This window comes from Pan paniscus, chromosome 1 (assembly GCF_029289425.2).
Source record: "Pan paniscus chromosome 1, NHGRI_mPanPan1-v2.0_pri, whole genome shotgun sequence".
Lineage (NCBI taxonomy): Eukaryota > Metazoa > Chordata > Mammalia > Primates > Hominidae > Pan > Pan paniscus.
This window is the reverse complement of record NC_073249.2, coordinates 199,217,198-199,241,897: the sequence shown is the minus strand read 5'-3', so window position 1 is coordinate 199,241,897 and position 24,700 is coordinate 199,217,198. Positions and strand designations below refer to the sequence as shown.

Here is a 24,700-nt window from a genome sequence, read left to right as displayed (position 1 = left end):
TGACATTCAGAAGACACTTAATAAGTGAGTTATTATTATTATAATTTTCCTCCTCTGCTTGACTATGAACTCCTCCTCCAGGGCAGGGACAGGTCTTATTCATGTTTGTGTTCCCAGGGTCCTCCTTAGCAAAGAGTCAATGCTTTGCAGAGTCAATGCTCAGTAATGATTTGCCAATTGCTGCAGTGATTCCCAGCTCCCAGATTCCTTCTCTGTCCATTCCCTTAGTAAGTCAGATGGTCAACAAACATTTTCTGATGGGAGAGGTGGGAATCTTTATTCCCTGCTCCCCTTGTTTCCACACGGAGGCATGTCAGCTTCCAGAGTTTCTCTAAGGGGAACGAGGGAGTGGGAAGATTCATCATCGCGCAGGTGCACTGCAGGTTGTTCAGCATCCCTGGTCCCTACCTGTAGGATCCAAACAAATCAAACTGCCTTCAAACCTCTCCAAAATCTCCCTGGGGGCAAAACTCCCCTAATGAGATCCAGTGAGTTAGACTAACCCTCAGGCCTCTTCTCTCTCCTCCCCTCTTCTGTCCTCTTTTGGAGAGTCTGACAGCTCCAGAGGGTCCACTGTGGTCTTCCTCCCTGCCCTGGCAAAGGAGGCCTAAGGTTGTCCCATTGCGCCTGTGATGAATGGCAAATCTGATGAACTCAGATAAAGAATTAGCAAACCTATTATACACAGATTGAAGGCCATATCAGCAACGAAGGGGACATTTTAATGTATCTTCAGTTGCTTGTCTTCTAAACTCACGTGCAGATGAGCAGTGGGACTCTGGGTGTTCTAAAACTCCACACCTTGGATGCCCCGTGCTTGGTAGGCATTAGGGCCCTCTCCAGCTTCCCCTGCTGCTGCCTGTAGCCATATCTGTCCGTTCACCCCCTATTGACCACCCCCGCTCCCAAAGGAAGGTTCAAGGGTATTTCATGGTTTGAGGATTCATATTGTCATTTTACTTATTTACAGAATCAATAAACCAACACATACACACTATTCAGAGAGGTGGGAAGTGCTCTGCAACCTTCTCCCTCAAACCTGGGCCCAGACCCCAGTCCTGGACCACTGCATCCACTCAGCAGGAAAGGGGTCCAGCCAAGACTTTTCCTGACTTTGTAACTTACAGACACAAGAGAATAGAGGGTAGAAGGGAAATTCTTGGCACTTGGACTAGAGTGAGATAAAAGGAGAGTAGGAAAGCAGTGATAGGAGAGAAGTGAGGGAGGTACATACGGTTTTATAAATAACTAGACAAGGTCTGAGCACTTTGGGTGGGGATGGAGTGAGAAAGGCTACAGGCATGTAGGGGCCTAAGTGGAAAAGGAAGAAATAGTGCTTGGGGCCAGAGCGGATGAGAGATCAGCTCTGGGCCTCCTTTTGCCCCATCTGTAAAACAAGTAGGTTGCCCTAGGTGGTGTCAGAGCAGCCACCTCCTCGGAGATGCTAGGACTCTATGGGGTTCTAAGCCAGCCTGGGGGCTTTGGAAGAACAGCTCTGGGGATTGGCAAGGACTGGTGGCCACCGCCAGAGAGGGTTGATGCCCGGACAGGCTATGTCTGATCCCCGGGCTGGTACTGTGGTTCAGCAGAGGTGAAGTAGTCCTCCAGGAAGGACTGCAGGTACTCGAAGGTAGGCCTCTCCTCTGGGTCCAGACGCCAGGTCTGTTCCATGGCCTCGTACAGGGATGCTGGGCAGCCTGGAGGGCACGGCATGTGGTAGCCCTGCTCCACCTGTTCCAACACTTCCCGTTTATTCATGCCTGAAGGATGGGTCTCTGTCAGTCAAAGGGACAGCCAGGTGGAAGCCCTTCCCCGTGACCATCCCCCATCCCAGCCCTACCCCTGGCGAGGCAAACCTGGGTAGGGGATTCGGCCCTTGGTGATGAGCTCAGTGAGCAGGATCCCAAAGGACCACACGTCTGACTTGATGGTGAATCTGCCAAAGAGGGCAGCTTCTGGGGCTGTCCACTTGATGGGGAACTTGGAACCTGGAGAGGATGGGGGAGCAGGGAAAGTTAGTGAGGGGGTCCCTGGAAACAGCTGGATTAAGAGAATGGGGTCTGGGCGCAGTGGCTCACGTCTGTAATCCCAGCACTTTGGGAGGCCAAGGCAGGCGGATCACTTGAGGTCAGGAGTTTGAGACCAGCCTGGCCAACATGGCGAAACCCTGTCTCTACTAAAAATACAAAAATTAGCCGGGCATGGTGGTGGGTGCCTGTAATCCCAGCTACTAGGGAGGCTGCGGCAGGAGAATTGCTTGAACCTGGGAGGCTTCAATAACCTGAGATCGCACCACTGCACTTCAGCCTGGGTGACAGTGAGACTCCATCTCAAAAAAAAAAAAAAAAAAAGAGAGAGAGAGAGAATGGGGACTCTAGGGATGAGGATTTTGGGGATCCTGAGCACAAGGGTCTCTGGGCATAGTAGAAAGGACATGGTATCTAGTCAACACCTACTATGTGTCTAGTATAGTGATGGGCACTTTCCAAAAATCGCAATAATTCTTATCCTAATAACGGCCAATACTTGGCTAGCCTTTCCTGTGTGCCAGACACTGTTTTAAGTGATATGCATGCATTAACTCATTTAACCCTCCCAAAACCCCCATGAGATAGAGACTCATTTTACAGACGAGGAAAAGGAGGCACTGAGTAGTTAGGTAACTTGCCCAGATCACAGAGTTAATACCTGGCTGGGATTCATACTCAGGCATTCTGGCTACAGAATTCCCCCTGTTACACGCCATTGTCTTTCATTCAAGAATTATAGCTGTGCCTGTCACATAGCAGGTGCCTGGTAAACATCTGCTGATTTGCTGTTATCTGAATATTGTCACTTTACAGAAGAGAAACGGCAGCTCCCAGAGGTTAGGTGACTTGCCCAAGGCCACATGGCTGGTAAGTGGCCGACCTGGGATTTGAGCCCAGAATTCCCTCTCATACTACATCAGGATGGGGTGACTCGGGCGACCTGGAGTGAAGAAGGGTTCCTGAGTGCGTGGGGCCCCATGGAAGTCCCTTGTTGCATGGGGAGCTCTTGGAAGGTGGGGTGAAACAGGGCACCTTGGCAGGGGTTGTACTCATCGTCCTTGATGAGACGCGCCAAGCCAAAGTCTGCGATCTTGCACGCCAGCCGCTCCCCAACCAGGATGTTGGCTGCCCTCAGGTCGCGGTGAATGTAGTTCATACGTTCCATGTAGGCCATGCCCTCAGCTACCTGGGGGACCATAGTGTGGAGAGATGGGAGCTCATGTGGACTCACAACACCGTGGCCTGTTTGAGGGGTGAGGGACCATTTGAAAAACCCACTTTCCAGAGGGGGAGACTGAGGCCCAGAAAGAGAGGCAGTACCTCTCAGGCACAGCTGGAGGCACAGCTGATGCAGGGGGCGGGGCCGCCCTCCCAGGCGTTTGAAGGGACAGAGAATTTGTGAAGAGTTAATAGGTGGGAGGTCCGGGAGGTAAAGGCTGCTGGCCCAGTTACCTGGGCTGCCATGTCCACCAATTGGGGCAGCCTCAAATCCTGGCCCTCTGGGTTCTTGAGAAAATCCAGCAAGCTGCCTGGGAAGAAGCCAGAAAGTCAGCGGCAAAGCCCTACCCCGGGCCCCAGCCCCTCCTCCTCTCGCTTGGCCCCGCCCCTCAGCCCCTCCCACCTGGACCCGCCCCTCACTTAGGACCCCGCGGGTGCCTCAACCCCTCACTTGTCTCGTCCTGGCCCTGCTGCCAGACACGGACTCTGCCCACATCTCGTTTCTTCTGTTCCTTGGTGTCCCGGACACGACCCACCCAGACTCCGCCCCAGACCCTCCCTCATTCCCGATTCTGCCTTCGTTAGCCCAAGCCCTACCCGCCTAACACCGGAGGCACCGCCCCCCTCCCCAGCTCCCTAGTGGTCTCACTCGGCCCGGCTCCCACCTCAGCCCTCCAGTCGTTTTACACACCTGGTCCCTTAGTGGGACTCTGCCCATTGTCCCTTGTCCCTCACAGATCGCGTCCCAGGTCCCACGCCTGAAAACTCCCCTCTTAACTTCACCCCGAATCCCGCCCGACCAGGCTCCGCCTCCTGACCGTGACACATGAACTCGGTCACGATGTAGATGGGCTCCTCGGACACCACGGCGTACAGCTGCACCAGCTTGTCGTGCCGCAGCAGCTTCATGACCTGCGCCTCCTCCAGGAAGGCCTTCGGGGACATGGTGCCCGGCTTCAGCGTCTTCACCGCCACCTTAGTGCTGCCGTTCCACGTGCCTGCTCGGAGGCTGTCTTGTCAGGACCCTCTCCCCCGAGCCCAGGCCCTCGCCCCGGCCCCCGGGAGCTCCGTACCCAGCCACACATCCCCGAAGCAGCCGGTGCCCAGCCGGCGCTCCAGCGTGATGGAGCTGCGGCTGATCTCCCAGGCGTCCTTGGCCAGGCCCAGCGTCTGCGGCTTCATGATGGTGCAGGGCGCGATGAGCAGGTTGCACAGCCCGTCATTCACCTCTAGGGGAGGGGTCATGAAGTAGAGTCACAGGTGGGCCAGGACACCCCCCTCCACTCCTTATTCTATCCCAGCCTGGTGCCAGACCCTAAGATCAGTTATAAGGAACTAGGCCCCAAGTGAGGTCACAGGCCAGGAAGAAAGGCAACCCGATCCACTAAATAGGGGAACATGTTGGTGCCCAAGGAAGGGGGTGGCACCCAGAGGGAGAGATGATCCCTGTAAGCCTTCTGTAAGGACTGGGGGCCTCCCATAGGAGGTAGCCTCCAGCTGGGCCTTGAAGGATAAGGTGGGATTCTCACAGGTGGAAATGGGGTTGGGATGCCAGGCAAAGGTGTGGACATGAGGCCCATGGTCTTCCGTGGACCTCATCCTTGGCATAACCAATCAAGGCAGAAACGTGGGCATTGACTCCTGCCTTCCCTTCAACCCCACAGCCAATTCTCCACCAACTCAGGCCTATTCTGCCTCCTACCCAGCTTCAGAATCGTCTGCTTCATCTTTACTCCACTGCCACCGATTTAGTCTGGCCTCCACCACCTCTCACCTGGACAACGGCCACTGCCTTCTAATGGACCCCTCACTCTGCCTTGTCCCCTGGCATCCAAGCTCCACCAGCAGCCAGAGTTTCTCACAAAAGTGAGACCAGCCTCTGTTACCCCCTGCTCAGGGCCCTGTGATGATGGCTCCCTGTCTGCCCACAGGGCAGTCCTGGTGCCTTGGTGGGGCATTCAGGCGGCACAAACACTCCATCAAGTTTCCACAAATTGAGGCCTTGAGGCAAGAAACTGGCCAATGCCTTGTTCAGTCATTAGGGGGTGCTGCTTGGTGAAGGACTGCTTTCCTCCAGAAGCTCACAGAGCTGGATCCTGGGCTGGCAGACCCCATCCTTGGGTTCTGGTTTCCGTCTGGCCAATACTGCTTGGTAGTCCCTTCCCTTCTCTGGGCCTCAGTCTCCCCATCTGGACAATGCTTCAGTTGGTTGGTTCAGGGATCTGAGGCCCCTGCCCTCACCCATGTAGTGCTGCACCAGCTCCTGCACCGAGTTGAACTGAACCCGTGTGGTGATGTAGTAGCCGCCCATGTCCAGTTTGCGGATCTTGTAATGCTTCACATGATCGCCTCTGGTCTGATCCCAGTCCCGGATGGACAGGGAGTAGGCACCTGTGGAGAAGGATCACTTTTGATTTGCTGTTCTCCTCTGCCCTAGTCTGGGAGCTGGGAGAGGCCCGACAGCAGCATCCCTAGGACCTGGTCCCAGTCTTGGCCTTGACCCAAGCAGCCTACCGCTCCTAGCCCTACCCCAATGGCTGGGCCTCCCAGTCGCCTTGGCGCGTGGCACCACCCCTACCTTTGGTGGTCTCGCTTTCCCGAATGAGAAAGGCCCCCTGGGGGTTGCCTGGTGAAAGCAGCTGCCTCTCTGCATCCTTTCTCCCAATCTTTCCAAAGTACCACCTGTTGGGAAAGGCAGGCAAGAGTCAGGTACGCTCTGCTCAAACCTCACCTCAGCCTCCTGCACAGTCACCTCACAAGTCAAGACTCCATTTTCCCCATGTGTACAATGGGGCTGGTACACCTGCTTCACATCCTGGCTGGGAGGATTACAGAGAAGGGGAGTGTAAAATGCCTGGCACACAGTAGGTGCCCAGCAAAGGTTAGCATCTCTTCTCGTTAGGTTTCTCTTGAATTAAAATTGCTACAATCCCAGTCATCAGGGTGCCATGGAGCCTCAGTTCATCTCACTGTAGCCCCTCTGTGCACTCATTTTACAGATGAGGAAGTTGAGGCTCAGAGAGGGAAAGTGACCTGTCCACAGGCTGGCTAATGAGCTCTACCTAAAATCCTCTGCCGCTCTCCCTAGTTCTTTTTTCACCACTCCAGTAATCAGATCACTCAGATCCTTCTCCCACCTCCACCTCCAAACTCTTTCCTCCTTTGGCCTCCAGAGCAGCACAGTCTCCTGCTTCTCTTCTCTCTGGCTGCTCCCGCCCCAGCTACTGCTCTTCCTGCACTCTCTTAGACTTGGATGTTGTCCTAAGTCTAAACTTCAACCTCAGGCCTCAATCACTCCTCTCCCTTGGGGATTCTTTCTGGGATTGAACCGTAGCCCTAAACCAACTGTGCAGGTACAATGGGGGAGCTGAAGTGACCACAGGTGCCATAGAAGACTCAGATGATCATGAAACTGGCCTGTGGCCATCTTGGGTTGAATTAAAGGAGCCTCGTGTTTTCAAACCAAGGGTGGTGGAAGTCTCAGTGGACCCTGGGAAGGTCAGTCCGCCCCTGGGTACTAGGCACAGTTCAGGAAACAGGGGAAGGCATTGGCAAGTGGTGTGTCCAGGAGGGCAGGCAGGAGGGGGACGGAGGAAGTGTTGAGGGACTGTATAGACAGGACACATTGTCAAGTTTTTTCAAAGCCCTCCCCCCTCCCACACGCATGACATTAGCTATTTCCTTAATAATCACTATAATAATAACACACATATTTCGTGTTAGGGTCTGCCTTAATACACGTATGTATTCACTTAATTCTCCTAACAATGTTGTGAGATAGCTACTATTGTTAACCCCCATTAGACAGTCAGGGCAGCAGTTGCTAAAACAGGAACCCAGGCTGTCTGCTTTAGGGCCTGTGCTCCTAACCACACTACCCGTAACCACAACACTGCACTGAGCACCTCTCAGTGCTTGGTGACACTGGCTCCAAGATGTGGACACAAGCATGAAGCTCCCCACAAACCTCCTGTCCTCTGCATAATTGTCCGTCCTCTCCTTCACGCCTCCTACCACCTCCCCAGACTTGGGCCTCACCGTACTTGACCTCTGAACCTCGCCTACCCGCTCCTGCTCAGTGATACCCACTTCCTGCCAGCAGCCTCCACCTGCATGCAGCCTCTCTATTCCAACAACCTCCAAACATGCCCACATTTCTCATTTCCCCAAAGGAAACTATTCTAAGTTCCATCTTGCCATCAACATTCTGCTGTATCTTCTCACCTTCCCTTCACTTGAAAAAGTGCTTCACACTTGGGTCTCCACTTCCTCACCTCCCACTCCCTCCCAGGCTCTGCTGTCTGGCCTCCGCCTCCCACCCTCACACAGAGAAATCTCTCACCAAGGTCACCCCCACTGCCAAATCCAGCGGTAGCCTCTGACACGCCCTCTCTTGTTTCCTGAAGCTTCTCCGCTCTCTCGGTTGTTCTGACTTGGCCTGGTCTGGATTTCCTCTCTTCTCCAATGGCTCCTTCTCCTTCGAGGGCAGCTTTCCCCAAAGTGGGGTCCTAGGGCCAACCTTTTGCACTCTCCACTCTCTTCCTTAACCGTCTATATAGCTTTTTAAAATTTTTTTAATTAATTAATTTTTTTTGAGATGGCGTCTTGCTCTGCCACCCAGGCTGGAGTGCAGTGGCTCGATCTCAGCTCACTGCAACCTCCACCTCCCAGGTTCAAGTGATTCTCTTGCCTCAGCCTTCTGAGTAGCTGGAACTACAGGTGCCTGCCACTACACCCGGCTAATTTTTGTATTTTTAGTAGAGATAAGGTTTCACCACATTGGCCAGGCTGGTCTTGAACTCCTGACCTCATGTGATCCGCCCGCCTTGGCCTCCCAAAGTGCTGGGATTACATGCATGTGTCACCGCCCCCAGCCCCCTCCTATATAGCCTTAATGATCATCTTTACTCTCATGAGTCCCAAATTTCTGCCCTAGCCCGTTGTGCCCTCTGCAAGGGCCACAGCAAACAAACTGAGGAGTTTTAGTAGCAATTAAGAAAAGGTGTCCCTTCCTCTGGGCTGATTCAGGGGCATGGATTAGCATGGGCTGGTTGCCTGCCATACAAAGCACAACCTAATCGAATTGCTGGCAGCCTCGTCCACCTGGATGTTCCTCTCCACAAACCACAATCCAACAAATACCCCCTAGAACTCATGAACTTATACCTGCTCCTGTGTTTCCCGCCTTAGCAAATGGTGCCGTCATCCACCCAGCTCCTTAAGGAGACTTTGAGTCACCCTTGATTCCTCCCACTCCCCATAACCCAAATCAGTCACAGAGTCCTGGATTCTCACTCTGCAAAGTCTCTTCAATCCCTTCTTTTCTCATATATGTATGACATTTGTGAGGATAGATTTTTAAAAGCTTTTTGAGCCTCAGTTTCCTCATCTATAAAATGGGAACAATAATAATATCAAGGGGCCGGACACGGTGGCTCATGCCTGTAATCTCAACACTTCGGGAGTCTGAGGCAGGAAGATCACTTGAGGTCAGGAGTTTGAGACCAGCCTGGCCAACATGGTGAAACCCCGTCTCTACTAAAATTATAAAAATTAGCCAGGTGTGGTGGCGTGCGCCTGTCGTCCCAGGTACTTGGAAGGCTGAGGCAGGAGAATTGCTTGAACTCAGGAGGTGGAGGTTGCAATGAGCCAAGATTACGCCACTGCCCTCCAGCCTGGGCAACAGAGCAAGACTCTGTCTAAAATAATAATATCAAGGCCAGGCATGGTGACTCATGCCTGAAATCCCAGCACTTTGGGAAGCCAAGGTGAGAGGACTGCTTGAGCTCAGAAGTTTGAGACCAGCCTGAGCAACATAGCAAGATTCTGCTTCTATAAAAAAATATATAAAAATTAGCCAGTCATGGTGGCACACACCGGTAGTATCAGCTACTCAGGAGGCTGAGGTGGGAGGATCACTTGAGCTCAGGAGTTTGAGGCTGTAGTAAGCTAAAATCATGTCACTGTACCCCAGCCTGGGCATCAGAGCACGCCCCTGTCTCTTAAAAAACTAATAATATTAACGGTGTTATTGTGAGAATTAAGTGAACCAAGGCGATAAATACTTGCTGTAGTATACTTGCTCAAGTATATAAAGGTATTCAATGAATGATAAATTCCTGCCTCTTGGGCCAGGCCTCGGTGGCTCATGGCTGTAATCCCTGAACTTTGGGAGGCCAAGATGGGTAGATGGCTTGAGCTCAGGAGTTCAAGACCAGCCTGGGCAATATGGCGAAACACCATCTCTACTTAAAAAAAAAATATTAGCCAGGCATGGTGAAAGAATCATCTGAGCCAGGGAGGTCAAAGCTGTGGTGAGCTGAGATTGTGCCACTACACTACACTCTAGCCTAGGCAACAGAGTAGGACCCTGTCTCAAAAAAAAAAAAAAAAGAAAGAAAGAAAGAAAAGAAAAGAAAAACAAAAAGAGAAAGAAAAAGAAAAATTCTTGCCTCCTTAATAGAATTAATTCCTAGTAATGCTCCCTTGCACTTTTTCAGCACTTTACAATTTTTTAAAGCTCATACACTGTTGTTTTCACTGGGAGGCAATATGTGTAATGCTTAGCAAATGCAGCCCAACTATCTGGGTTCATACATCAGCTCCACCACTCACTAGCCATGTGAACTTGCACAGGATATTTACTTTCTCTGTGCCTCAACTTCCTCATTTGTAAAATAGGATAGTAGTAATTTCTAACCCCGTTAATACACAGACAGTACTTTGAATAGTGCCCAGAACATAGTACATGCTCTTTAAGTATTATCTACTATTATTATTATCAGTACAATCTTCTTTTGTTCTCACAATGACCTTACAAAATTATTAGATAAGGAGACAGGCTCAGACTGGAGCAATGACTTGTCCAAGAGGTGGCCCTGGAGTCTGGACTCCAGGGTCCTGTCCATAGGGCTGGTCTTGCCCCAATCCCTACTTACTCTTCAGCCTGGATGGAGTCAACAGGGGCCACATAGTTGCTGGGAATGCAGCCAGTTTTTCCGGAGCTGAGAGACCGAGCCTCCCACCAGTCACCTTCACTGTAGGCACAGAACAGGGCATGGTCAGCAGCACCCCCAGCCCCCAAGGCACCCTGAGGCCAGGTGGAGCCACACAGGTCTGCAGAGATGAATCCTGCCAAACCCTCATCTTGGACACCCCCCACCACTGGGGCTTTTGTCTGCTCTGCCCCAGCCACTGCAGCTTCCCTGGGAGGGCTTGTCCCTGCAGAAGGAATAAGCTCAGGGGCACTTAGGGCTCTTAGCTTCTTCCTTGGGCTCCCCAGCTGGGCTGGGCTGGGGATTGGGAATACAGTGGACAGCTGACTAGGTCACTTCCCCACAGAAAATGGCTACAGATTTCCTTCTGGATAAAATCTAGACTTCTCAATGTGGCTTAAAAAGCCTGACAGAGACCAGGTGTGGTGGCTCATGCCTGTAATTCCAGCAGTTTGGGAGGCCCAGGCAGGCAGATCTCCTGAGGTCAGGAGTTCGAGACCAGCCTGGCCAACATGGTGAAACCCTATCTTTACTGAAAATACAAAAAATTAGCCAGGCGTGGTGGCTCTTGCCTGTAGTCCCAGTATCACTGGAACCCAGGAGGCGGGGGTTACAGTGAGCCAAGATTGCACCACTGCACTCCAGCCTGGGAGACAGAGCGAGACTCCAACTCAAAAAAAAAAAAAAAAAGCCTGGCAGAATCTGCCTCTGCCTACCTCTCTAGCCTCTGTTCTCTCCCATTCTGCATCCCTTATTTTATGAACCACCTAAGGTGAACCACTTTGTGGTTTTCAGAAGTCATCATTTATTCTCATTCTCTCTCACTCTCTTCCTCTTTTCTTACCTCTTCCTTCACTGTCTATTCATTTTTATTTTTTATTTTTTAATTATTTATTTATTTTTTTGAAATGGAGTCTCCCTCTGTTGCCTAGGCTGGAGTGCAGTGGTGCAATCTCAGCTCACTGCAACCTCCGCCTCCCGGGTTCAAGTGATTCTCCTGCCTCAGCCTCTCAAGTAGCTGGGATTACAGGCATGTGCCACCACGCCCCACTAATTTTTGTATTTTTAATAGAGACAGGGTTTCACCATGTTGGCCAGGCTGGTCTCGAATTCCTGACCTCAGGTGATCCACCCGCCTTGGCCTCCCAAAGTGCTGGGATTACAGGCATGAGCCACTGCACCCGGCCATCTATTTCATTTTTATAGCCTCAGCTTAAAAATCATCTCCTCCAGGCCGGGTGCAGTGGCCCAACACCACCCCCCGCAACCAGCACACAGTTGCGGTCACCCAGGGTTTTTATTGTTATGTATATGTGTTCCCAACTAGGCTGGAGCATTCTGAGGCTAGGGACCAGGTGGGATTCCTGTCTGTGTCCTGCTCCCAGCCCAGGCAATGTTCTGACTAGGTGGCCTGGTCACTTACGTATTGTTCAGGATGTGGAACTTCTCGCCCTTGGTGAAGGTGAGGTCATCCTCAGTTCGAGCCTCATAGTCATACAGGGCAATGAACAGGGTCACCCCAATCCCTGCAGAGTCAGGGCTACTCAGCAGGGTAGGGCATGGGGCAGAAGCACCAAGGGGGCTGCACCCCAAATTCCTGTTCCCCAGCCAGGTGCTGCACCTCCCCACTCCTTTAGTGCTCCGATTCCCAAAGGCCTTTGGGGTCCAAGGAATTTCTGATTTGGTCTCCACAGCTTAGGACACACAACTTCAAGCCCATTCCTCCCACCATGGAGGATCCCCTTGTTGCCCACTCCTCCTCTTCCCCGCCAAGAAGACTTCCCATCTGGGAAGTGGCACCTAAAAGGGCAAGAAGTTTCTCTTTGTCACTTGCATCTGTCACAGGATCCTGCCCCTCTCAGACTGGGAGTAGAGCTTCTTGACCCTCCCCTGCAGACTGTGGTTTCTGATGGTAGGGCTGTACAGACTCCCTCAGCCCATGTGATCTTGAAAGCGGGGTTGTATCTGCCACATCCTCCTGGAGGCTCCTAAGGGCAAGTTCGCATCTCTTCTTCTTCCCTCAGTTTCTCCCAGGATCCAGGCAGCTCCTGCCTCCGACCCCTTGGACTCACCTGACACACCCCTGATGGTGCCACTATCAAGGAAGCCAGGGTTGATGGCCTGAGAGGAGAAGTTGCTGTAGTTGGGGATGTGGGCAAATGAGGATGCAGGCCGGGCCTTAGTGGGGTCAGGCCCATAGTGGTCTGCTGCCCCGTAGCTTCTGAAGTCCCCTTCCAGGCCAGCATCCTCCTTGGCCGTGGGCGCCGGCTCCAATTTCTTGCAGAACACACAGCCCATTCCAGGTTCCCTGCTACAGAATGGGGCATGCCTCACTCAAGGGCCCCTGCCAGGTGCACCACCCTGTGCACACACGCGCATGCACATGCTCATACGCTCATACAGGCATGTGGCTTTCCCTCTTGGGCCTAGATTGGGGTCCTCCCTGTAAGGGATAAAGGCGGAACTGGGCCACCTACTGTACCGTTCAGTCTGCCTCACAGTATGTCCCCCCTCAGTGCTTCTCTTCCCATTGGCTCATGTCTATATCTCTGGGGCTGGCTTTCTACATTGGGATATTGCTATGCTTATTTGCATATTTTTGCCTCCTATTGCTTTGCTTTTTTTGTTTTGTTTTGAGACAAGATCTCACTCTGTTGCCCAGGCTGGAGTGCAGTGGCACAATCATAGCTTGCTGCAGCCTTGATCTCCTGGGCTCAAGTGATCCTCTGGTCTCAGCCTCCCAAGAACTGGGACTACAGGTGCGTGCCAGTACCCCTGGCTAATTTGTTTGATTTTTAGTAGAGACAAGGTCTTGCTATATTGCTCAGGTTGGGTCCTATTGCTTTGATATGTTGTGTTTCTGTGACTCTTTCAGTGTGCTTGTACATGTGCGTCTTTGTGTGTCTCTAAGTATGGGTGAGTTTGCCTGTGTGGGTATGCGTGTGTGTGCAGCTCTTTGTGGATGTCTGTCTGTGTGTGCAGGTTTGTGTGTATATGAGAGTGTATAAAAGTCTCTGTGTATGTGTTTGGCTGCATGTGTATATGTCTGTAAGACCGTGTTTGTGTGCATGTGTTTCTGTGTGAGTATGTGTGTGCCTGTCTGTGTGAGTGGGTGTCTCTGTGTCTGTGTGTCTATGAATGTGCACCTATCTCTGTGTGGGAGCAGTGTGCCTGTCTCTGGATGTGTGTATCTCTGCATGTATGTCTATATATCTGCGCATGTTTGTGTGTGAGTGTGTGTGAGGCTGTGTGTCTGCACCTGGAGAGTCACTGCAGAGGGGGATCAAGGCCATTTCCTGTCGTGGGTCCAGCCTTCAGCCTCTCAAGCTGCCTCATTCTGGCTCCCCCATCCGTTACCTAGCAACAGGGTCCTTGTAGGAGGAGGGGGCTGTGAGGAGTTGTGGGGTTCAGGAAGGCCACCCCCACCCTGTTTCCTGACCCTGAAAGCCCTCAGTCTACCCCACTCACCCCTTAGGCCCCTACTCCTGGGTCAGTGGGGCTGCGGCATGATCCTTGGGAGGGGTCAGAGACCTGAGGGTGAGACAGAAGGACAAGGAAGATGAAGTCTCTGCCAATGTTTCTGTCAGCAGCTGCCCAGCTCCTGCCCTCTTCAGGAAGCCAGAAGGCCTGGGCTCTGCCCCAGCATGACTTCTGCCTTCACTTTCCTTCCTATCACCCCTGGCACACTTACACAACCCCCGTCACATAGGGCAAACCACCCACACCAGCTCTCTTTCACACTCATACTCACCTGACCCACCAGCACAGTCACACAATAACACTCACAGCATATATTTGCATGAGTGTGCGTGCCAACCCCATCACACGCCAATACAGGCTCTAACAAGCCCCAGCTCACAATAGCACACACACATACACATGCACATATACATGTGGTGCCTGCCAGGTTAACAGACGAACACACTCAGACACGCATGATTTTGTACATTATAATCATCTCTCTAACAGGATTTCTATCAAGCCATGCTCAGCTCCCTCACAGTCCCCAGTCACCATCTCCTAAAAACCAGTTCTTCCGGCCGGGCGCGGTGGCTCACGCCTGTAATCCCAGCACTTTGGGAGACCGAGGTGAGTGGATCACAAGGTCAGGAGTTCGAGACCAGCCTGGTCAATATGGTGAAACCCCGTCTCTACTAAAAATACAAAAATTAGCCAGATGTGGAGATGGGCACCTGTAGTCCCAGCTACTTGGGAGGCTGAGGCAGCAGAAACACTTGAACCTGGGAGGTGGAGCTTGCAGTGAGCCGAGATCGCACCACTGCACTCCAGCCTGGGTGACAGAGCGAGACTCCATCTCAAAAACAAACAAACAAACAAACAAACAAAAAACAGTCCTTCCTCTGAACCCTGCTGTGCTCCCAGCCACCCTAGGGTTCCATGTGGTGGCTGAGTGACAGTGGATACCTGCCTCCGGAGCTCTCCTCCTATCCCCATACCAGAGAAAGGACCAGGTCAGAAGCTGGGGCTACCAGAGTACCTTGGGAAGCCCCACAATGAGCCAACCCTTTTCTGGCAGCGGTATCCTCTGAGCAACAGGGCAGGAGGTCATTGAGCAAGGGTCCCCCACACCCTGCCAGAAACTTTGCCATTGCAACACTCAGAGAGGAACCGACTGGTGAGAGGGCTTGGTTTCCTAAGAAGTGAGAAGAATGGAGAGTTTAGGGTGGGGCCAACCTTGTGAACCCTGATTTGCCCCAGAGGGGCCCCAAGGTCCTAGAAGCAAGGGCCCCCAGCTTCTCTCTCTCGATCCCCAGTCCAGTCATCCTTACAGATATTCTCTTCCTCTTCTCTCTGGGTCCTATCCTTCCTACCTAGCACCACTCACCTCTTCCAGAAAGTCTTCCTGGATCCACCAGGTCCAGTTGCCTGGCTGATGGTTCCGTCACATCAGTGCTTTGGTCTCCACCCTAGCCCCACCTGCCCCTCTCACCCTTTGCTCTAAGTGATCTCTCATGTGTGTGTTGGGTGGGGGTGGGGGCATCACACCCATGTGGTGAACTGTGGGGCGGGCTGTGGTGAGAAGCCTGCCCTAAAATAGCCCCTGTTCACTGGGCCCTGCCTGAGACCTTTGCCCCGGGACCCCTCCCTGGGATGAAACCACTGTGTCTAAAACGCCCCAGGATGCTACAGGGCTAGTTCTATAGAGCCAGGGCAGAAAATAGAGGTGGAGGACTGGAAGCCATCCAGGGCCCAGCGGGAGGGATTTCAGGGACTGGTGAAAAGAGATATGGGGCTGATACAAAAACAAGGGTGAGGCCGGGCACAGTGGCTCACACCTGCTATCCCAGGACTTTGGTAGGCCAAGGCAGGATGATTGCTCGAGCCCAGGAGCTTGAGACCAGCCTGAGCAACATAGGGACACCCCGTCTCTACAAAAAAAAATTTTTTTAAATTAGCCAGTCCTGATGGCACCCACCTGTAGTCCCAGCTACTCGGGAGGCTGAGGTGGGAGGATTGCTTAAGCCTGGGAGTTCGAGGCTGCAGGAGCTGTGATTGCACCGCTGCACTCCAGCCTGGGAGACAGAGTAAGACCCTGTCTCTATTTTAAAAAGAAAACAGAAAAACCAAGGGTGAGAATAAAGCCTTCTCACAGGAAGACACACATACACACCTCAAATGGCGCACCATGCTGATACCCAGATCCACACACCCCTTCAGACCCCTTCTCAGTTGGCACATTACCTCAGCTGCCTCATGCACAGGCTCCAGGCTCCTCTGCACAGATTCCTAGCACAAACATCTTCTAGTGTACACACACCCCATATACACACACCTCCAGCCCTCATCCGTCTGCACATAGATGTGCATGCGCGTGCACACACACACACACACACCCTCTATAAAAGAATAGCAAATACAAAATTTATAGCACTTACTATGTGCTGGCCACTGCATAAGCACTTTACCTATATTATCTCATTTTATCCACACAACCCTATGATTTAAGTATTATTATTATTATTAATTTATTTATTTTGAGAGGGAGTTTCACTCTTGTCACCCAGGCTGGAGTGCAATGGCATGATCTTGGCTCACTGCAACCTCCGCCTCCTGGGTTCAAGCCATTCTCTTGCCTCAGCCTCCTGAGTAGCTGGGATTACAGGCGCCCAACACCACGCCGGGCTAATTTCTGTATTTTTAGTAGAGATGGGTTTTCACTATGTTGGCCAGGCTGGTCTTGAACTCCTGACCTCAAGTGATCCTCTTGCCTTGGCCTCCCAAAGTGTTGGGATTACAGGCGTGAGCCACTGCACCCAGCCTAAGTATTATTATTATTGATGAGGCAACTGAGGCACAGAGAGGTTTGGAAACCTGCCCAGGGTTGGCCAGTCACAGTGGCTCATATCTGTAATCCCAGAACTTTGGGAAGCCAAGGCAAGAGGATTGCTTGGGTCCAGGAATTCGAGACCAACCTGGGCAATATGGCAAATCCCATCTCTACAAAAAATACAAAAATTGGCCAGGCACGGTGGCTTACGGCTGTCACTGCACTCCAGCCTGAGTGACAGTGAAGCTCTGTCTCAAAAAAAAAAAAACAAAAAAAACCCAAAAAAACTCCAAAAATTAGCTTGGCATGGTGGCACGTGCCTCGAGAGGCTGAGGCAGGAGGACCACTCAAGACCAGGAGATAGAGGCTGCAGTGAGCTATGATCATGCCAGTGTACTCCAGCCTGGGCAACATAGTGAAACTCTGTCTCAAAAAAGAAGGCCACAGACATGATGTATCCTGGTGTTTGGCTCCAGAATCTGAGCTTTCAAGCATTTCTCTCCATTGCCTATCACAGATACAGACAGATGCAGCCATTCCTGCTAGCATGCACAAATGCGGATGCCCCCACACTGTCCCCCTGCCCCCCATGTAGGGACACACACACACACACACACACACACGCACAGACACACACAGATATACACAGCCCTCTCCGGTGACATGGACCCACATAGAGCTCTCCTCTATAGGAGAACATAGACTTATACAATCTCTCATGTTCACACACAGATACAATGTTGCCACTTCCAATAATACCCACGTATATATTGCCACAACATATCTATATCAGATGGAGGGGATCCCTGAATTCTGCATGCCCAGTATGGCTGGAAGGGAGAGACTATCAGCATCTGAGAAGGAAGCTCTGTGGGCTCAGGAAGAGCCCTGGCAGGGCTGACAGTGTCGTCAGCAGGCAGAGGTAGGCAGCTCTTGGGTCTTATCACTTCCAAACTTGATGCAGACCAAAGCCCTGGCCAGGCCTGGCTCTCAGGGGACCAGTATGCTGAGGGGTCAGGGGATGTAGGGCACAGGGTATGACATCTGCATGGCCCAAGGCAGGGAGGGGCCACACTGCATGTAGCCATGTTCATGCTGTTTTGTCAGAGGAAAGAAAGAGATGGGGAAAGACAGAAAAAGGAGAGGCAGAAAGAAAGAGAGAGAGAGGCAGAGTTTGAGAGATACAGGGAGATAAAGAGAAAGAGCCAGACAGACAGAAAGACAGAGAGATAGAAGGAAGAGACAGAGACAGAGAAACACAGCATGGTATGCTGGTAAACTGACTCTCAAAAAAAAAAAGAAAAGAAAAGAAAAGAAAAGAAAAGAAAAGAAAAAGCCCTGATTTTTCACATTTTCTGATTTCCATGGTGTAAATATTCCCACAATGGCTGATTTAAAGCTACCAAAGTGACTTCCTGAAAGCTGGGGTGGAAGAGACACACAAAATGAACTCCCCTGAGCCAGTAACTAGCTGGCTCCAGCACACACTGCCAGAAAGAAACAGAGACAAAGAGACAGAGGCAGAAATGAGAATTAAGGAGAAAGAGTAACTGAGAGACAGAAAGAGATAGAAACAGAGAGAGGCAGAGATGAAGAGAAAGAGAGAGAGACAGCTAAAGAGACAAGGAGGGAAAAAGACGGAGGGAGAGCAGATTGGGTTCACTCTGCTCAGACATCTGCATGAAAATAGCCCTAGGACTCTTCATCCTCCTCTTGCTCTGATCTCTATGTGCCACCAATTCTTTGGAGAGTAATTTGACTTCCTAGAAATCCAGGTGGCAGTAAAAATGAGCTAATTTATTAAACAGTTACACAGTGACTAGCATCTTGCCAAGCAATTCCCAGTCATGGTCTTATTTGGTGAACCTATGAGGTGGGTTTATGACTACCCTTATTTTACAGATGAAGAAACTGAGGCACAGAGATGTTAAGTAACTTGCCCAAGATTACATTGTGAGTAAAGGATGCTAAAATGCAATGCTGATCAACTTGTTGCCAAAAACCACTGTAACCACTAGTCCATTCTGTAATCCTAGTAGAAGCAATAATGCAAGCTTGTCCATCCCATGGTCCATGGGCCATATGCAGCCCAGGATAGCTTTGAATGTGGCCCAACACATATTAGTAAACTTTCTGAAAACATTATGAGATTTTTTGTGTGATTTTTTTTTTGAGATGGGGTCTCACTCTGTTGCCCAGGCTGGAGTGCAGTGGCACAATCTTGGCTCACTGCAACCTCCGCCTTCTGGGTTCAAGTGATTCTTCTGCCTCAGCCTCCTGAGTAGCTGGGACTACAGGCGCGCTGCCAACACGCCTGGCTAATTTTTTGTATTTTGAGTAGAGACGGGGTTTCACCATGTTAGCCCGGATGGTCTTGATCTCCTGACCTCGTGATCTGCCCGCCTCGGCCTCCCAAAGTGCTGGGATTACAGGCATGAGCCACCGCACCCGGCCTTTTTTGCAATTTTTTAAAGCTCATCAGCTATTATTAGGGTTAGTGTATTTTATGTGTGGCTCAAGACAATTTTTCTTCTTCCAATGCGGCCCAGGGAAGCCAAAAGATTGGACACCCCTGCAATAACGTGTGTCTCTTAAGGAGCACCTAGTGTTCTGAGCCCTGTGCCTCATGCTCTAAATCCTTGATACAGCAGGCAGGGCGCAGGTTGGGGGAGGGAGGGGCGCAGGAGAGAGAGAGAGAGCCATATCTGCCTAGATTTTCTCAGGCAGTCGCTGAATCTGAAGAAGCCAGGTCTCTCTTTTCTCAGCACTGAACTTCGCTGCCTGCTAATACCAGAAAGGGGGCAGCTCAGAGAGTAGCCACAGCATCATTCTGGGCACTTGGTTCTGTTTATAAATATGTCTCTTGAACATCTGGTTTACAGGAGTCGCCTCCGAGATCCCCATCAGGGTCAAAATCAGGTTACAAGTATCAAACTGAGGTCCAACCCTGGACCGCAGTGCCCCTCACTTCAACATCTGCCCTGTGGCCCTCCCCAGCTCCATTCTTCAGTAGCTCTATGACCTTGGATCTTTGACATAAGCCTCTGAGCCTTAGTTGTTGCATCTGCACCTTCTGAGTAGTTGTTGTGAGGGCTTCATGACATGTGGCTCTTGCCCGATGTGCAGTGGCCAAGTGTGACCAATAACCAAAACCAGAATGGCCCCCAGGGACCATTTACCACTCCACCTTCTCTTTTGCATAGGGGGAAGTTACTTTCCCAGGATCACACAGCCAGACAAGGGATTCAAAGTCAGGACTATTAATTCAAGTCCAGAGTTCTGTTCCCTCCCCCACTGCTGGGTTCTCCAAAGCCTGAGCAGGAGATCATGCTGTTCCTAACTAGTGAATGTCATACTTCCGGTCGAACACACCACCCCTGTCATATGGCAGCTGGTCACCCAGCAGGGAGGGACCCTGCCTCCCACTCACCCCTACTGCTGGACATAGGAACCCCAGGTCCACCCATCCTTTTTCGAGGCCCACACTTCCCAAAGCTATGCCAGTTCTTTGATGTAGACACAGGATGTCCTGCCCCCGCAACCCTCACCAAGTATCTGTGGGATCTAGAGGCAGATTTAGGCTCAAATTCTAGCCTGCCTGACAACTAGCTTAAGGCATTGGGCAAGTCAGTTCATCTCCCTGAGCGGCAGCATCTTTGCCTATAAAATAAGAATACAAATGTCCACCTCCTGGGGTTGCTTCTCAGCATCAAATGGGGTCACATCACTGAAAGCATCAGACATACAGTAAGTGCCCAGTGAACTTTCACTTCCCTCCTTTCCCTTGAGGAAGGTCCTCTGTGGCAGTGACGGTGTGGGACCAGAGGGTACAGGACTAGGCAGGGCTGAGAAGAAAGAGAAGTTCCCAGGGTGAGGTGAGAGGGCTGAGCTGGCCCAGCCGCCTGGGGGATTTCATCAAAAGGGAACTGGGACTTTGGGCAGGGGCAGGAAACCACCATCCTGCAAGAGTTCCGGCTTCTCCTCCAGGCTCTGGGCTGGCCGGGGGCAGGCCAGGACTGGAGGGTCAGGGAGCAAGGCTGAGGTCTGCAGGTGACTCCCATCCCACTGTGCCGCATCTCTCACTAGGCCCTATCCCTCAGACCGGGCGGGCTTCCATCCCTCACCCCCAGTCCTCTCACCGAGACCCTCCACCTGGCTGAATGCCAGTGCCTTTGCTGAGGCCCCCACTGCTCATTAACTCCCTTTCTTTCTTTCTTTCTTCTTCTTCTTCTTTTTTTTTTTTTTTTGAAACAGTGTCTCATTCTGTCGCCAAGGCTGGAATGCGATGGTTCGATCTCGGCTCACTGCAACCTCTGCCTCCCGGGTTCAAGCAATTCTCCTGCCTCAGCCTCCTGAGTAGCTGGGATTACAGGCGTCTGCCACCATGCCCAGCTAAATTTTTGTATTTTTAGTAGAGATGGGGTTTAGTCATGTTGGCCAGGCTGTTCTTGAACTTCTGACCTCAGGTGATCCACCCACCTCGGCCTCCTAAAGTGCTGGGATTACAGGCATGAGCCACCGTGCCCGGCCTTCATTAACCCCCTTTCATCTCACACCATCCTTTCTTGAGGCCTCGAAACTGCCTCCTGAAGAAGACATACCCACCCAACCCTGTCTGACTACACCACCACCGTGGTGAGGCCAGGTGTGTGCAGGATCGGGGATGGCCTTTACCCTCCATGTGGTCCCGAGGCCATCAGCAGTTTTTTCCACGTCTTGTGGGTAAAAGTGGTTTTCCACCTGTTGCTGAAAACCACCCACCAGCCTCTAAAACACAGCTCTTTAGATGCCATCTGGCCTGGGACTCAGGATTTTCAGGAGATGGAAGCCATGGCGGTGGGGGGCGGGGGTCCAGGGGCAGCCAAGGGATGGGAGTCTAGATTTCACAGTGTGGCCAGACAGGAAGCCCCCTCTCTGGTCCCTCAGGGGAGTGGGGCGGTGAGGGGGACATCCTGCCTTTTCCCACCTTAGGTCAGCCCAGTCTGCTCTGCGTGGGAAGAGCCCTGGCCCCTACTTCCCCAGCTCTGGGGTTCCCTACCCAGCCTCCTGAGGTCTGGCCACTTCCTTTGCCACATCAGCCCCAGGTGGCTGCAGAGAACACCCAAACATCCACTCATATGCTCAAGGGTTCATGCTCATTCACTCAGAGCCCAAAACATACAAACACTCACACCCTCACTGGAGGAGGGTGTGAGAGCACCTACTCACTGGAACAGGAAGTAGTCATGAAGCCCCTAAACCCCACACCCTCCTCCCTGGAGGGTACATGAAACTTGGTAGGGATGAGGTAAGGATTCAGGCCTCAGCTCAGGCTACATCAGAGACGAGATGTCCTGGACTTCTGGTCCCTACTGTTGGCCCTGCAGGTTGCCAACTCCCAAACCTCCATCTTCCCATCTGTGAAGTGGGAACAGGGTCCTGCTCTCCCATCATCACTACAGTCGGAAGGATGCCAAGGACATCAGGGCCCCTGAGAGTACACACCCGAGGGGCGGCCAACTGGATGCAGCATCAGAGAGGGTGTGAGACAGATTTCAACTCTGCTGACCTCCCCAGTATGGGCTCTCATCAGAGCCATAAACTATTTAGACACCAACTGTGTGCTGGTCCCTGGAGGCCCTGTCAGTGCGAGCCGGGCAGTCTGGTCCCCCTCCATGCTTTTTGTTGTTGTTGTTGTTTACAGACAAAATCTCACTCTCTCATCCAGGAGCTCTCACTGCAGCCTTGAACTCGTGGGCTCCAGCGATCCTCCGGCCTCAGCCTCTGGAGTAGCTGGGACTACAGCAGGTGCCACCACTTCCAGCCTTCTGGCTAATTATATTTTTTTGTAGAGACAGGACGGGGGTCTCCCCGTGCTGCCCAGGCTGGTCTCCTCTGCATGCTTTTGAGAAGGTGAAGGGGAGGCTCGCTGAGTCAGGGATAGCCCTTAACCCTTCAGGACGCTCAGCAAAAACTGCTTTCTGCACCTGATTCTCGTGGGGGAAGAGTGGACACAAGGATCATTTCTCACCACATTCCTCAGATGAGGAAAGTGAGGCCCAGAGAAGCCCTGTAACTTGCCTACAGTCACACAGCAATTAAGGGCCCAGTCTTGCTAAGAACCCAGGTCTCTCAAACAGCAGATCATCCACCCCAGGATCCCTGAACACAGCGGCATCGCCTCCTACCTCGGTCGGGAAGCCCACCCCCCACCCACCAGACCGAGGATTCAAAAAGGGGGCGAAGGCGGAGAGCAAAGGGGGCTGCGCCCACCCGGAGCCCCGCGGCGGCCCAGCGCGGCCCGCCCTCTCGTTGCCTTGGAGGCAGCCCCTGCGGGCACTCGCGGTCAAAGGCAGGATTTCCGTCGGGGCGGCAGCAATTCCCGGATCCCGCGGGGAGCGCGGGCCGAGACCGCCGCGGGCGCGGAGGGGGCGCCCGGAGAGGCCGGTCCCTGCCGAGGGCGGGGACTTCCCCAGGAAGCGGGGACCCACGCCTCGCGCGCCGGGCAGGAGTCCCCTGCAGCCCGGAACCTACCGCAAGGGCGGGCCGAGAGGGTCGCGGGGCCGCGGTCGCGGCCGCTAACGTTACCCTGCGGGCTGTGGGCTTCACCCCGACTTCGGCCGGCTCGGAAGAGGGGAACTTCCTGGACCCGCAATTGCACCCCAGGTTCTCCGTCCTCCAGAAGTCGTTCTCCTCAACCCCCTTCCCGCCAGCTCCCTCTCCTGTTCCCTCCAGCACCCCCACCCATTTCCCCTCTCCCGGACCCATCAGACCCGTCGGCTTCTCCCCAAAGTCCCACTCTCACGATCCCTTCAGTTTCTCCCCCAGACCCTCCTGGGGATTCCCCTTAGTCCTTCTCCCCCACCTCAGCCCCCTTCCTAAACTCTTATCAGTCCCCTCCATTTTACCCACTAGACCTTTTTGGGGGTCCCTTTGGTCGGCTTCCCCCGTGCTCCCCTCCGCCCTCTCCCCCAGGTTTATCAGCCTTGCTTTCCAGGTCGCCCGTTTTCCTCCTTAGGCCTTTTTGGGCTGGGGTCCCTTTGGCTGTCACCTTGCTCAGGTGTCCCCCCACCCCCAGGTTCAGGCTTCTCTTCCCCTGTACCCCCAGTCCTCTCTCCAGAGCCTCGAGGGGGAGGGCACTGCTTGACCTGCCCAGTCCCCACCCGACGCTGTCGCTTACCTGGAGCCCAATTCTGCCCGGCCCCGGGGTGAGCCAGCCGGGGCTCCAGCAGCCGCGAGTGCCGGCGTGCGGGGGAGAACTGGGGTGCTGCCCGCCTCTGACCGCCGCCCCTGCTGGGCAGGGAGGAGGAAGCCGCCTCGGACTTCTCTTATTGCAGTCACGGCCGGCGGGCGGTGATGGTGGCAGGGAGACAGTCACGCCCTAGCCCCAAGCCAGCTCCCCGCAGCGAGGAGGCGCCCCCAGATCCTAGGCCCACCCGCCCCCACCTTCCTCCTCCCTGGTTTACTGGAGGTCGGCTCTGTCACCCTCCAGACCTGAGTCCCCAGCCCGGCCTTCCCAAAAGCCCCCTCCAAAAGCGCAGTTTCAGCACCCCCAAAACACCTGCTCTTTTAGGATCATTGAATTGGAGGTTAAGAGGGGCTTTTCTCCATCACTGAGGACCAGATCGGGACTGGCCTTACGCGAGTTCTCACAGCCAGTTGACTTCAGACTACTGTCACCAGAGCCACTGGACATGGATCACATGGACCCTGTCAGCATGCCTTCCCTTCCTCAGGGGCTGAGCACTGGGGACACAGGGCTGTTAAGGGTGGTGAGCAGCAGAAGACCCTTCCCTTAGGAAACTGCCTTTCAGAGGAGTGGGAAGGGTGTCAGCCTCCCCCAGGCACCCCAGTTTTAGAAAAACTGAGTAACTGGCTGGGGGCAGTGGCTCAGCCTGGAATCCCAGCACTTTGGGAGGTTGGGTGGGAGGATTGCTTGAGCCCAGGAATTCCAGACCAGCCTAGGCAACATAGGGAGACACCATCTCTACCAAAAAAATTTTTGCTTAAATTAGCTCGGTGTGGTGGTGTGCACCTGTGGTCCCAGCTACTGCAGAGGCAGAGGTGGAAGGATCCCTCGAGTCAGGCAGGTCGAGGCTGCAGTGAGCTGTGATTGAGCTACTGCACTCTACCTTGGGTGACAGAGCAAGACCCTGCCTTAAAAACAAAAACAAAAACAAAAAAAGAAT

At 52.9% G+C, this 24,700-nt stretch overlaps 1 protein-coding gene across 3 annotated transcripts; it reads right to left on the bottom strand.

Moving 5' to 3' along the window:
* Positions 1–934: 934 nt before the first annotated feature.
* Positions 935–23,896, bottom strand: FGR (FGR proto-oncogene, Src family tyrosine kinase). 3 transcript variants are annotated; one of them, XM_055096206.2, is made up of 14 exons: positions 23,692–23,895; positions 15,681–15,803; positions 13,712–13,774; positions 12,316–12,554; positions 11,667–11,769; positions 10,187–10,285; positions 5,827–5,930; positions 5,490–5,639; positions 4,322–4,477; positions 4,067–4,246; positions 3,483–3,559; positions 3,063–3,216; positions 1,857–1,988; positions 935–1,760 (listed from the first exon to the last, which is right to left on the bottom strand). In XM_055096206.2, exons 4-14 carry the CDS (start codon positions 12,539–12,541, stop codon positions 1,552–1,554), a joined length of 1,590 nt encoding a protein of 529 aa, XP_054952181.1. In that variant the 5' UTR covers positions 12,542–12,554; positions 13,712–13,774; positions 15,681–15,803; positions 23,692–23,895; the 3' UTR covers positions 935–1,551. The 3 variants fall into 3 exon arrangements, with proteins under 3 accessions (XP_054952181.1, XP_034815195.1, XP_003828120.1); XM_034959304.3 differs by lacking the exon at positions 15,681–15,803 and having other exon boundaries at positions 12,316–12,551; positions 23,692–23,896; XM_003828072.5 differs by lacking the exon at positions 15,681–15,803.
* Between the last annotated feature and the right edge of the window lie 804 nt (positions 23,897–24,700).

Bases quoted from the DNA above. Each gene is read 5' to 3' on its own strand.
- FGR (XM_034959304.3), bottom strand. From the start codon at position 12,541: ATGGGCTGTGTGTTCTGCAAGAAATTGGAGCCGGCGCCCACGGCCAAG. The intron at 5,640-5,826 runs GTAGGGGTGGTG...CCTTCTCCACAG, and splicing joins GGAAAGCGAGACCACCAAAG to GTGCCTACTCCCTGTCCATC. The intron at 3,217-3,482 runs GTAACTGGGCCA...ATGGTCCCCCAG, and splicing joins TGGTGGACATGGCAGCCCAG to GTAGCTGAGGGCATGGCCTA.